This window comes from Cryptotermes secundus, unplaced genomic scaffold (genome assembly GCF_002891405.2).
Source record: "Cryptotermes secundus unplaced genomic scaffold, Csec_1.0 scaffold957, whole genome shotgun sequence".
NCBI classification, from domain to species: domain Eukaryota; kingdom Metazoa; phylum Arthropoda; class Insecta; order Blattodea; family Kalotermitidae; genus Cryptotermes; species Cryptotermes secundus.
The window spans coordinates 4,398-19,203 of record NW_019738979.1 but is presented as its reverse complement, the minus strand read 5'-3'; the positions used below and the strand labels follow the sequence as shown (position 1 = coordinate 19,203).

Sequence of the window (14,806 nt, the reverse complement as noted above, 5' to 3'; positions counted from 1 at the left end):
ATGGTAGAGTCGTGGCAGTTCATCTGGAAGGACTGCTGGAGGCAGTGTATAGCCTGGTAGGAACCGGTTCCAGAGCCGCCCATCGAGCTTCAGTATGAATTGCAAGAATGCAGGGCCAACCCCCAGTGGTGGATCCAGTAGCAATGAGAAGAGATATGTGATAGTATTGTGGGAAGTATAAATGTCATAAAAATTTAAGAAAATGTTCCCCACGGAAACACTATTCAGTATATTGTCAGTAAAGTAAAGAAAACTGATGTGCTACTGAACAGAATAACATACATCAATATCAAGTATTAACACAAAAAAAAAAAGTTGGACAACATCGGAACTTGGCTTTGATATTTGTTCTTTGAATCTCACAAGTACCTTACACAAGATACAGAAGTATGCAAAGAAACTGCAAGGGTCACAACAAATTACTGAAATGGCTACCACCTTACAAAACCACAGATGTGCACTATTTGCTGTTGTGTGATAAGTGATATCTGTAAGTGGTAAATTCAGTCAGCTCTTTATGGTGAACTTGGTCCCTAGTTGACATTTTTGCAGAGGAGACTAGACTGTATATAACTGGATACATATATACAAAACATTGGACACTACAGGGCAGAAAGTCCATGTCTTATATATGACGTTCCACTTTGTGACATAAAACTCGGTGTTTGGTGTGCCCTGAAAGCAAGCAACTTTATAGGTACTGTATTATTATATACTGCAAGGAGATCAATAAATTTAACCTTATTATGTTATCGCGACAACTGACAAAAGCAGGCAAGAGCGCGCTTAGGGGAAAGCTTAGAACTTTTTATGATTAATTTACAGCGAAAAATGCGGAAATCAAATATTCCATGCCTAATATAGAATGAAATATATATAATTATAAATTGTGATGGCACATTATTTTCATGTTCATGTCAATTACAGACTCTTGACCATCATCAGTTTGTGATATATAGATGTCTGTCCTTCAGGAATATATCTTATTCTCATGCAAATATAGCACTTTGGGTAGTACATCAGCAGTCATTTATATTAATAAGTTATTCACTTAAATGGAATTATACTGTAGATTTCAGGGTTGTAATCAAGGCCATATGGATATAAAAGAAGCAAATTGTTGCAGGAGAGTGCAAAGCATTCTGTAGACCTGTGTTTGTTCATGTTCAGTGACAATCTTTCATTAATGGTATGGTACAATTTACATTTTCGTTTTCCACAAACTGCATAGAAGGTGAAAGATACCTGTTGTCTTATAGAGATTTACCTTTATTTCATACACTATATCACCTACCATTCCAATAACATTTTCTCAAATTAATTCAGAATTTGAAGACCATGAGGCATGTATCACTTGCTGACACCTATATACAGAAGAATCCTTTTGAAACTGGCTATTACTTAGTGATTATATTTACAACAAATTGTGTAATGAAACAGTGCAGTATTAATATGTAATTCATGAATCGACCATGTACTTTTATGCAGGCAATTAAAAGTTATGTGGCTGAGCTTTAGGAGGTTGCTGAAGAGATAAATTTGAGAGGAAATTGTAAACAGATAGTTATTCTATTTTCCACCATTTCAGAGTTACATCATGTTTGTATGGTGGAGCCTTAATAATACCATAATACAGAGCTAATACTGCATTCAGTTATGGCTCACAATACTTCCGATGACAAAGTAATTATAATGGCAAAATGAAATGTCATAATTTAGTAATGCATAGTATGCCATTATTCATTTGATATATGCTTTCTGTGATATAAATGTTAGAACTGCACTGAGGGAATACTAGGAAGAGTATCCAGATTTGAGACAATGAAAGCACTTGTGTTTGCAACAGTACACTGCAATTGGAGAGGTAAGTTGCATTCATGCTAGCATCCCAAGTTGACCATGGCTGATATACTCTACAAAGGGAGAAGAAATGTTTGATATTGTACATACTAATCAACTGATTAGCATTTATAGATTCCCAGAGTGCAGTCTGGTATACACTGCACTTGAAATAGCTGTACCCTTTTCATGTATAAGTTGTAAAAGGGCTACAGCCAGTGGATTAAAGTCTTTGTCTCCAGTGCTGTCAGTGTCTTCTGCACAAAACTGTAGATAAACCTGAATTTTTATGCCGTGTGTTATGGATAAACGAGACAGCTTTCATAAGGAGTAGAGTGAATACTCCCCACAGTCCACATGAATGGGCACTGTGGAATCCTCATTCTACTAAATGCTCTTCATTTCAACAAAGATACAGCATCAGCATTTAGGCGAGAATCATAAATATTTATATACCTGGACCATACATGATAGAAAATCATCTAAATTGAATCCAGAACACTGATTTTGTTGAAAGAACACTGCCCCCTTAGCGTAAGGTGTGCCCCATAATGTTCATGAGAGTGTGCAGTCTCGGCATGATGGCACCATTCCCCACTTTTCACATCAGGTGTGTAACTGGCTAAACAACTGTTTTGCAGCCATGTAGATTTGCCATGGAGTCCAACTATCTGCCACACACTTTCTCCTTATCTGAACTCGCCTGATTTTTCTTATGGGGTAACATCAGTGCTAATGCTACAGAAGTACAAGACTGTGATAAACTGATCAACTGCATCCTTTTAGTGGCTAACCTAGACAACTGGCTTACATCAGCTACTCCATCTGAAGTCACTGTGAAGCTTGCATACATGTTGGAGGAGAAAATTTTGAACAGATTTTTTGAGGAAATACTCAGAACTGTATGAGTCCTTACTATGCAATCAGACATTTGTGTTAAATATAATATAAAATTCAAACTGAAAATAACTGGTAAGTGCTTTTCATTCATTGCAATTAAAAGTATTAAATAAAGATGTTAAATTAGGTAGCCAAATGTATAGAGAGTCATGTCATTTCCTTAAAAAGCTGAAAAATATCATAACCTGAGGAGAGTTTTAAATTGAACAACAATATATTTACACTTTTTGGTCCAAATTATCTCTCCAACAACCTGATAAAGTATGGCCCTATGATTCTGAATCATTCTGCACATATTCTGTGTTCAGTGAGAGAAAATTTTTCTATTGTACTCGTATTTTCATTTTGTTGCAAACTGAAAGTCTTTCAGCCCCAGTGGTAAATTTCTAAAGCATATGAAACAACACATATTCTCACTTTAAATTCAGGTCTAATTTCCATAATACTTTTAATATTCACAGTCATGTACCTGATGAATGAAAATCTATCTCATTTGTAATTCTGATATTCTGTTATTATGGCTGGCAGATTCTGTCACTGCAATTTTCCCTATTTCAGAGTCCTGTCTTTCAATCTGAGACTAACTGTTGGCCTTGCATTTAAATCATGCCTCTTTTCATTTCAAACAAAGTGCGACATCTTGTTGACAAAAGCCTCTCAGAACCTGATTATATTATCCTTTTGTAGCTCATGCATAATTCATATCCATACCATTGTATGTATCTTTTAATTTCATTCCATTTTCTATAGTACTTTAACTTTCAAACCTTGCAGAATGTAATTTTTTCCTTATTTGATGTTCATGTCTTTCAACAGCTTCTTGTCTCTTTATATCCTTCTTCCTGTAGTCAAGTTTCTGCTTATGCCAAACTATACAAGTAATTTGCAGTTCAATATTCCTGCTTCCACGTCTTTAAAAAATAACAACATTTTTTACATGCACCAGTCACCAAGAGTTATATTTTATAGCTTCTATTCTAATAACCATCACACAAATATTAACCATATATGTCATTATGGTGTAGTCTATTCTAATACTTGCTTCTGCTTTGACCATTATCAGGCAGAAGCCAGTATGCATCACACTGCATAGTAACTGGAACTGTAAAAAGGATGAAAATTTAGTTATTATTTATCAGTAGGGTCAGTGCTAGTCTTCTTTAACGACAGGAACAAATTAATATTTTCAATTATCTAGGATATAATATATGTGTATCTTACTAAGGAGACCTGGATTTCAATGTATAGATTGTAAATTCTATTGAAATACTAGGAATTGTAAGTCAGATTTGCAAACCAATGTTCTTAGGAATGCAAACTTACTTGACAAACATTATTTTATGGTAATGAATCATAGACACTATGAAGATTGAGGTCAGCAGGTATGTGTTTCATAAGGAGGACTGTGGGAAGCATCCTCTTGGCTGTGGGACACCCTTCTTGGACAAAAATTAAGTGAATAAATTATGAGAGGATTACAGTTTCAGAAATAACAATATGGAAGAAACTAGAGAGGCCATAATGAACAGAAGAGCTCTGACAGAATTCCTAAAAACATTCAACTGAAGAGTTAAATTTTGAAAACCTCTGATCAGCCAGTATAGTGACAGGCTGTGATCTGGACAGCCAGGGTTTGATTCCTGCAGGTGCAAGAGCATTTTCTATTGTCTGCAGCGTCCAGACCAGCTTTGGGGGCCACCAAGCCTCCTATCCAGTGGGTATTGGTGGCTCATTCCCTGGGATTAAAGCAGACAAGGCGTGAAGCTGACTATTTACTTCCAACTAGTGCTGAGGTCAAGAATAGTGGAGCTGTACCTCCACTTCACAACATATCTTCATGGTGTAGTGCTTAATTAATTAAACACGGGGACTTTACCTTTACCTCAGAAGCAATAGAAAGATCCTGTTTTCTAACAGTTTTTATTAGGCCTAAGACTAAAAAGGGTTGTGATGGTAATTACGGATCCAAAGCCAAAGTTTACCTGTATATTGGAAGAGCCTATACCTTAAAGCTAGATATGGTTAAAGTTTAGTATGATCGTTACTAGAATAAAAGCTTCGCACATACAAATAAAGTGCATTATTATAAAATTTCTTATAGCTATAATCCATTGGTAGTTTGTTCAGTTTCTCGCTGTATACAGAGAGGCACTTCATTTTTCATTGTGACCAGAATGGTCCTGCAAATTATGATGCATGTGAGTGTAATGTATAATTTCAGGATTATACATTTATGCTTAATTTTTAAAGTAGATGAAAAAGTCTGCCTATCTTCAGCCAAGATGAGTCAGACTCATAAGTCACCTGCATTCTTACTCATTTCTTATTCACAAAAAAAGAATGTTCTGTCACCTTACATTGTAATCTCGTTTGGTGAAATTTAAACACAGTACTGATAAATCATGAACATCTTCCATGTCAAATGTTTTACACTTAGGGTCTATTGGCATCTTCTGAAATTTAGGAACCCAGAGCTAATTCATTTTGATGAGTTCTTAGTTCCAAATATTTTGATGAATGTATAAATATATCATAGCTGAATTTCACTATGCTGGAAACATGGAAATATCATGATAGAGAATGTGGTTTAATTTTAAAATTTCATGGTATTATCTTCTTTTAGTATTATGAGATATGATATGAATGTTAAGACAAACGGGAGGTGAACATTATTATCTCATATATATCACTGTGTAGTCTGGTAGATGTTTACCAATGTTTCTGAGGAACTGGTGCCTTCATATGCTACCCTGAAGATGAAGGCAGTAAGTTCCACCTATAAGTTAGCAATCATCTACCAGACTACATGGTATCATATTTTAGAAGACCATAGTTTAATTTATTTGTGTTATTCCATGTATGCATCAGATACAAGAGTACGGCACATAATAATATTTTACTTTGCAACTGTATCACATTCATGATGAAATATTTTACACCTTATATGCAGTTATGGAATACTTTGATGATAATTACTGTGTGTCCTAGAAGCTATATTTATATGGACTTTTGTATAACTTGGTCAAGTTTGCTTTCAATATAAGAATGGATTTGATGATTTACAGAAGTTAAAAAGTATATGAATATAAAAAGGAAGCAATCAGCAAGCTGGAAGATATTTTCTAAAGAGTTTTATCTATAGTACATTATGAGAAAGAAGATGCTTCCACTTTATTGAATGGAGTAGCTTAAAAATACTCAATATAAACTGGTTTTCTAATATTATAATCTTTCAGCTTGCATGTTCAATTTGTACTGTATGGAACTATGTAAGAATAAGGTTAGAAAACTTTCATTACATTTCTTTTTATAACTGGTACATAATAATTCATTTTATGATAATAATTCTTACCTGACCCACGAGGTAGGTGCCTAAAACCAACCAGGACATACATGCAAACCAGTTTTTAGTGATTAACATTGTACCAATTAGGTGAAAAGATTTGCCTACCTGTCCACCTTCGCCCTCCACGCTCTGCAGCTCACGCCAGTCTTCAATAGTCTGTGCTAAGTCGACTTGACACAGAGGTAATTTCACCTCACCAATCTGATCGTGCTTTGAAAAGCGATCAAAGTCAAATATGGCAAATACAAGTGTTTTGTTCATGGCATCTGCATAAGGGACATTCTGTAAAAACAAGCAACAGTTCCATAACAAATTTATGTCTGTATGTGTGCTGGAAGCCCATATTTCTCCGGATTATTCTTGGTATCTTATTGTTTTTATAACTTCTCAAAGATGACATCCTCTCTGTAATCGATTCACTTGACACAATTTTACTGTCATTACTTTATGTAATTTTCAAGGTGTTGTTTAGGGTATTTTGATCAACGTAACTGTAAATGTGTCGCTCTTATATTATCTGCTACCAAATGTAAACAGATGAATTACAAACTAAATCCATGTCCATATTTTAGGAGTGATTCTAACATGTCTTTCATTATTCTTTGTGAATTATGTTGTGTTTAGTGTGAGTTATCCAAACGAAACATCTATTCTGCATATTACATATATTCTTTTTTGAACACTATGTGTGTCAACTTCAGCCATCTTATATACACTAATGTTACATAGAATATTGTACCTTGAAGGTGAAGGTTTCATTGAAGACGGGGCTTAGTGTTTTTCGGTGAACTTTAGTCTCAAATTTTTTCTTCTTGTCTGGAAGTAGATAGACCTTAACATATGGATCAGATGTGCCACCCATATCTAGAGCAGGTAGATCTTCTGCTTGAATCACTGTCACAGCCAAGCTGTTTGCATTGAAGTCATACTCCAGCTGCAACAGAATATATGATTTTCAAAGTTTCTTATATTTGGATATGATAAAGTGCATAAGCATCACTCTTAAGCTCAAGGAAATCACAGTTCCTAAAGAGTCAGTAAACTTCAGAACTTCAAAGATTCACATTATGTTGTATTAAAGTACCTCTTCTTTTGAAAGGAAGTGTTTACACAACTAGAGGATTTTTCTGCAATAAAGAATTGTGTTCTTTTAGTTTGTCCTTTAATGACACCATCAATATGGTATTGCCAGTTCTTAATTAATAAAAATAGACAAAAAGTAAACTAGACAGTTTACTAGAAAGAAGAAATAAATGTAAAAAAGAATAACCTCAGAACTGATGTATATTTGTGCCTGATTCTGCAACTTTTTACTTACTGTATTTATATTCAGTAGGTTCATATTTTTTAAACCTGTAAAATATAATTGATGGAAGTATAGAGATTACATAATATTTATGTATCTATGTTTGCAACCAAATACCGTGGAGCAGGTTCTTACTCTGAGAAATGATCCAACTTCCTTGTCTTCTCTTAATTCTCTTTGTATTTTCTTAATTAATATTTTCCTTCTATTATTGTATGAGACAGCAAATTTATGTTCTTATGAACTGACCTTATACTGCAGTCGTCCCAGCTTCACTTCACTCTGTTTGCTCTCAGCTTCATCAGCTCCATCTTCAGCATTTTCTGTTAGTTCCTCCATATCAGGCTGAACCTGAGCCATATGTACCATATCAACACCACAACCAACAAAACTTCAGAAATATACCACAGCTGTTCTACCCAGCCATTTTTACAATTAAAAATATGTGGCCTTTATTTATTTCTTGCTATTCTAATAGATTAATATGCAATACTCAATCTAAATACCAACTTAAGATAATACATACCAATTTTCTGTGTATAAATACTACAATTTCCTGATATACTGATAGGAAGGAACATAGTGTATCTCCCAAGTGTTCATTATTAAAGGACAGTAAATACTCTTGTAATTAGTTATCATGGCCATACACCAAACCTTATACAGAAATACAGCATAGTTCATAACAAAATATTTGTTAAATTTAATCACCAAATAATTAATATTAAAAAGACAAAATATGCATAAAATAAAAATATCCATGTATTTTAAAGCGTTTTTGATAGCTTAAGGCTTATATGAGTGTATTATTCATGTTCAGAAGCATTAAATTAACTGGATCATGGTATTAGTAATAAAAATCAACAGTCCTATACCCTCAGTACAGCACTTATAAAGAGTATGCTAAGTCTGAGTTAATAATGTACTTTTCTTGCTTAATCTCAGAATAATAAAGTTAGAATAAAGATAAAAATATATCATTACCACCTAATGTTATCTAATATCCATGAATTCAATCAACCTAAACCTCATGATGAATGCAACAGCAGCAGCATGCATGAGCAGCTTTTCATACTTGTTTTGCACTGCATTTCAGTTAACTGTACCTATGTATTTTACAGTGAAATCTACTTGCTTTCTAAGACAGAGAAGTATGTAGCTTACTTTTCTTTAATGTGAACTCATATATATGCCGGTATTTTTATTTTTATTTGAAGACAAATTAAGGCAAAATAGAGTAATTAATAAAATACAATAGAAGAATAATATAAATATTTATTATTATTATTATTATCAAATTATGATAAAAATGAAAATACTATAAATGTATGAAAGTAAGACTAGCTTCAATGCAATTTAATAGATTTCATTAATTCCAAAGATAACATTCATTGTTTAAAATAATATACTATTAATATTATTACTGAGTTCACATTACTGAAAGTGCTTGGAGTAATTTTAGCATAGCTATGAGTCACATGCTCTTTATGTGAGTAAGATAACTTTCAATTGTGAAACAACATGCCAAGCACTGATGTAATTGAGTACAAGAGAGATTATCTGTTCTCAAAATGCTATATGGGATCTAACCTAATTATATATTTGACTTGAGGTAATAATTTTTGTCAGTGAAAATTGTATATAAATTGGAGTGTGCTGGAAAATAATTATGTTGACAACCAGTTTTAATTCACTGATTGAACTTTATAAATATGTCAAATTTTACCACTATCATTTGCATGCGAAGGTAGTGTTGTTTATTATTTAATCAGTGAATTAAAATCATATGGAGACAATCCAAAAACCATATAAAATTAGGATTATTCACACTCTTGAGCATCTAATTCATAACGTGCATGAACAATGATAACTTCATGAGAAGTGGCAGTAACATGGAGCAAATTCTAATCAGGGTCAATGAAATCTATACAATTTACTTTGCAGTAATATCTCCATATAAAACTTCAAATTAAAGGTAAGAGTGATTTCAATGCAGGATAGCATTAGTCCTGCTTAATATGAAAATTTTAATCTATGACAGTAAATCCTAATTAAATTTTAACAAATAACAAAGTATTTAAAATGCAAAGAAATTTCTTCTGATCAAAAAAAATCATGCCACAAAATCAAAACTAATGAAAATGATTTCCAAAAATTATTCTTTATGAGCTGAAGTTCAGGCATCGAGTTCATAGAACACAACACCATTATGTGGTCAGAGTCACTCAAGATATTTAGGTCAAACGAAGTTTTTTGTCTTCTTAGTCCCTCTATATGTAACCTTCAGTTTCCTCACCATATTATTTAGTTCCTAGGATGACCAACTTCTCCCCCTTGCCATATTATTTTTCATGTCTTCTGTCAGAATATTTATTCTTGTCATCATAGGTGTTAAATGGTGTACAGTCTCTCACAATTATGTAAAATGAACTCGACAGTAAATTCTATCTGTTACTTTGTACAGTGCTCTCCCATGTATTTTATATGTATGAAGAAATACAAATTAATGTAGGAGATTCTTATCAAAATGTGGCAAACTGTTTCACATTGTAACACTTTTATCAAAATAGTTCTCTGTTGAGGAAACTGTGGAGAATTAATATTAACGCAAAATTGTGCACAAAAGCCAATTCCTCCTCCTCCTCCTCCTCCTCCTCATCATCATCGTCATCATCACCACCACCACCATCATCATCATCTGCTGTTAGAGTTATTTCATTAAATTCTGCTTCTATGAATTCTTTGACGGTTTACGTTTCTCTATCATTATTTTCATTGCCCTAAGTCATGTCATTTCCTTGGGTCAGTAATGTAATCTCAACTGTGGAAGGCAGTCTCATACCATTTTTCAATTTGCTTACTGAGGGGTGGAGTCCAACTGGGTCCACTCACCACAGCGGCCACTGATTGGCCTATTGTAGCCTGCCCAGGGTGATTATGATGATGGAGAATTTTGTGGAATGAAGATTGGCATGGGAAACCGAAGTACTCAGAGAAAACCCGCCCAGTGCCACTTTGTCCACCACAAATCCCACTTGACCAGACCCGACATCGAAACCGGGCCGCTGCGGTGGGAAGCCAGCGACTAACCAGTTGAGCTATGGTGCGGCCTTAGTCTCATACCATTCTTTGTAGATAATTTTTCCAATCTTATATCTGTTAAACTAGATTTGTAACTTTCAGTCAGTCTCTGACGTCAGAATTTCTTTGATGTCCAGATGTATTGAAACCCAGTAGTGTTCTAAAAAAAATACTTATGATACACTAATTCCAGGCTTCCTATTGGTTTCATAGACAGATTTAATCAAAATAACTAAGTGTCACTCTTATTGTTATGTTATATATGCATAATTTTGTATTTGTTGACATTTCTCTACCAAAATTCCTTGCAGTTATACTGCCTGTTTCATTATATGCATGAAACTATAGATCAATATTTTCTCCAGCTCTACAGTCATATTTCCTTAGCAAATAAAATCAGATATTTGTCCTATTACTTCTCTATCTATTTCTAATGTTACTTCTTCAAAAATTCTTTCGCATATACCTATTACTTCAGTATATTCTGTGAAAATTTTGATGTCTTATCTAGCTGGATCTAACTAGAATTTTTGTGATGAAATTTGTATCTTCAGATTTTACTTTTATTATCTGATCTAATGCAATGATATTGTTTACTTCATTTCATTGAAGAAACTTAATAAAACATATTCCCAAATTTAGTTCCAAGTTGTCTCTTGGATCACTCGATTTCTGTACTTCCTTGTTAGATAGAACATAACACCATTATAACCACTGCAATTCAACTTGTTGGTAGAAGCTGAAGTGCCTTTATTTTGTTTTGGTCTCTTATTTTAACTATTTGCATGTGACAGTAATTGTTTAGGATATATGAATCAGAATTTTTGTAGCAGGAAATGCCTAAGTTTTTATGGCAATGCTATTAATTGGTGCATACTACAAGCAGTTTGGGTTGGTAACAGCTTGAAAAAACTGGTTCACAAATATTGCTCCAGCACACACTTGAATAGAGTGATAAAAAATGTTCACACTTTTGTTTCAAAGCTCTATGAAGTGGTGGAAAGATAAGTGATACCATGCAATTTGTCTTTCATTAGCTATAAAATTATTTCATGCACTTTTTTGAACTACTTAGCCTTCAATCCAGAAGACTTCCTTCAGTCTTTGCGCATAAAAGGAAAGTTTGTAATGGTAGAATTCTTAGTTTGAAAATAGTTTTCCATTGGAAATCAGTAATGTGAACATTTTTAAACATGTTTAAATTTTAATTTACAACGTACCTTTTCTTTATAGGCTGGTCCAATCAAACTAACCCCTTTGAGGTCAAGGGCTCTTCCCTTGCCCTTTCCATCCTTCCCTCGCCTCTTCCGACAACAACGCCAAATACAACATCCACAGATCCCCAGAATCAGTATGCAAACACCTGCCACACATATCTCAAAGTGATTAACAATAATTTGAATCCAAATCCTTTACTTTACTTTCCAAAATATATTAATACAAATAAAGTGGTAAATAATGAATGTTAGTTTAACTTGATGCACAAGCAATGTGAGAACTGACATTCTTATATACAATGAGAGTGTACAAGTATAATGCAAAGAGCTCTGAGTAATCAAGAATAATGGTTACAAAGAGACTTACACCTAGACCAAAATTTGGCAATTGACACCAAGATGAAAGTAATATAAATTACTCAGAATTATTGTCACTGTGTAAGTAAGATTCAGTAGAAACCAGCCAATGGATGCTAGGTATCTAGTCACACAGACTCACCCTATGCCCTGACACATTGCAGTCTGCTGGTAAAATCAATCACATGCAATGTGCTACATTTTGGCAACCAAAATAAATTAGTACCCCCTGCAAACTTTATACTGATGGCCATATATATGAAACGCAGAGGAGTAGAAAGACATTTTGGCAGAGGATATTCCAGTATCCTTAAATGCCTTCAACATTTGCAGCCTTGAAGGCAATGACTATCAGATTCCCAGGCTTCGATATGGGTTTGCAACTTATTTTGCATCACTGACAGTAGCTGGACTATATAGTGTTGAATGGTTACTAATGAATTGGAAACAATTTGGAAAGAAGAGGTCGTATGAGTAGTCTGATCTAGATGCTGGCTTATGCATATGTCTGAAGGTACTGAGAAAAATCATGAAGAACCTTGTTCAGGATAGTTTGTGTCCCAGCTGACATTCAAACTGAAGACCTGCCAAGTAAAAAACTAGAGCATTACTGCTATACCACCCTGTTTATCAGAGGCCTTAATGAAGCAATATTTGTAAATGGTATGTCATGAACATGTTTCTACTGACCACTGATCTCCTCTAATTGCCTGAGTCAAACTTTGTTGAACATCCCTCATACTTGCCGCATCTGTGAGAGATATGGAGATTTTGAGCAAGATTTAAAATAGCACTGAACAGTACTTAAACACATACTAATTCTACTCAGTTTATGAATACTTATTGTCTAAAAAGTGACTCATCCATTTAAAGGCTTTGTAGGTAGCATAAGTTGAGACTACAGATGTATGTAGGTGGATGTATTATTGAATAGCCTCATATGTAACCACTGTGTTTCCTGTGTTTTCTTGTTTGGAAACTTCAGTTGTACTGTTCATATATTTTTGTATTTATATGACATATTCCCCCACAACCATTTCGACTAACTTTGGATCCAGGGAATGCAATGTAAGGTACTGTAATTGCCTTAACTATCCTAGGTCAACGAATCAGTTTTTGTCTGTATATTTTTAAATATAAAAGGTCACCTTTCTGCACTCAGAGCAGTGGGTATCATGATTTTGTGGTGTGCATGTGAACATATTTTGTGCATTAAAAACGGAACATAGGTAATTCTAAATAAAAGATAAAGGTATATACAGGTATTAATGATGGGAAAAATAGAGCATAAAATTAAAAAATAAATAAATATAAATCTGAAAATAGTTAAACTGCATTACTACTCTCAAAATCCATTGTGGGAATGATGACCTCCTAGGCGAAGTACAAACAAAAGAAATCATTATCACCACAGGCACCAATGAAACTGTGCATCTAGCAAGACCTTTCTTTCTTTCTTTCTTTCTTTCTTTCTCTTTGTAAGTCCAAATGGTCACTTAGTGCTACCTAGTGGCATGTGGTAAATCTACACTGGACACATGATATCTGCAATGAGAAATCAGATACAAGCAATATTAACCTTTAAACGCCGGGCTTTTGAAATGGTGGTAAGCTTGAGCTGGCCGGAGTTTATTTAAATGACCACTGTTGGTGCGCGTTTAATTGCACGTTCCTACTCTGCGTTTCAATGTCCGTTCCTAGTAGGGCGGTTAAACAATTTTAACCATTGTGTTTAAAAATGCTGTGTCTAACACAATTTTTATGATAAATGGATGGAATTAACTTTGTTTGTATCAGCAAAGAACATAGTGTCGCATATTAAAATGAAAGATTTGAAATTTTTTATACAAGAAGTTATACTCTATTTTTCCAATTTTTCTTTTAATTTTGATGCGTACTGCAAAATTGGTGTCCCAGTTCTTCACAGAGTTATTCTGCATTATAAATACGTTTCGGTTTGTAACACATGACAAATTTAGCAGTCCCTGATGCCATAAAACATATGGAAGCAATAAAATCATTTGGTTCTCTGCTCAAAAACCTTACATCTTTGTTACACTCTTCAGATTTTCGAATCTTTTGACTAAATGACCGAAGAATGAAAGCATGGCTATTCCAGAATTGGCTAGAGGGGTCCCATCCTCAGTGCTAAGAACTTCCGTTATAGCTGCAAGAGATTATTGCCCTTTCTATGGGCGTGAACAGTGCTGCATCGTGGCTGAGATACAGAGAGCGATCTGTTTTCTGTGCGTTCGTAGTGAAATCGAATACTGTAGTTTCATTTCAGCCTATATATACATCAAGCAGATAACAAAAAAGGTATGTACATAGAATTTTACTATATATTTTTAACACATTAATCTGTAGAATCTGCAATAAAAGTACAGGCTCGTGGATGAGTTTGGGCATAACTCATACGTATACTCTTTTCGTTGTTGTTCACTTGGGTATCATTTTAATTCCTCGATTAGGGTTTCACTAAAGTCTATTTGGTAATTACTACATTTAAAAATAAATATTTAGGACCGTGCATGCGCTTCTACTAGCGGCGTGTGCGCGCGATTCCCTTACTCGTCACTGGCCCAAACGGGCCACTTCGGACGTTAAAGATTAAAGGCCAAACAGTGAAGATTACTTCAAGACTAAGATCTGGTCATGAGCGTCTGAATGGGCTCTAAATTAAGAGAAAGTTACTGGCAAACCGTCAGTAGTAAAATGATTTTGAAACGAGGCAAGATGTAAAGAGGAATTTTGTAGAAA

General features: G+C 34.2%; 1 protein-coding gene across 1 annotated transcript in view; it reads right to left on the bottom strand.

Annotated features, from left to right (window-relative positions):
* Positions 1–11,882, bottom strand: part of LOC111871527 (synaptotagmin 1) — a gene marked incomplete at both ends in the record, with an annotated part of 39,873 nt that extends 27,991 nt beyond the window's left edge. The window contains 4 exons of the mRNA XM_023864693.2: positions 6,191–6,367; positions 6,825–7,019; positions 7,641–7,742; positions 11,693–11,882. Coding sequence (XP_023720461.2) covers positions 6,191–6,367; positions 6,825–7,019; positions 7,641–7,742; positions 11,693–11,882 — 664 coding nt within the window. The remainder of the gene's footprint in view (positions 1–6,190; positions 6,368–6,824; positions 7,020–7,640; positions 7,743–11,692) is intronic.
* Between the last annotated feature and the right edge of the window lie 2,924 nt (positions 11,883–14,806).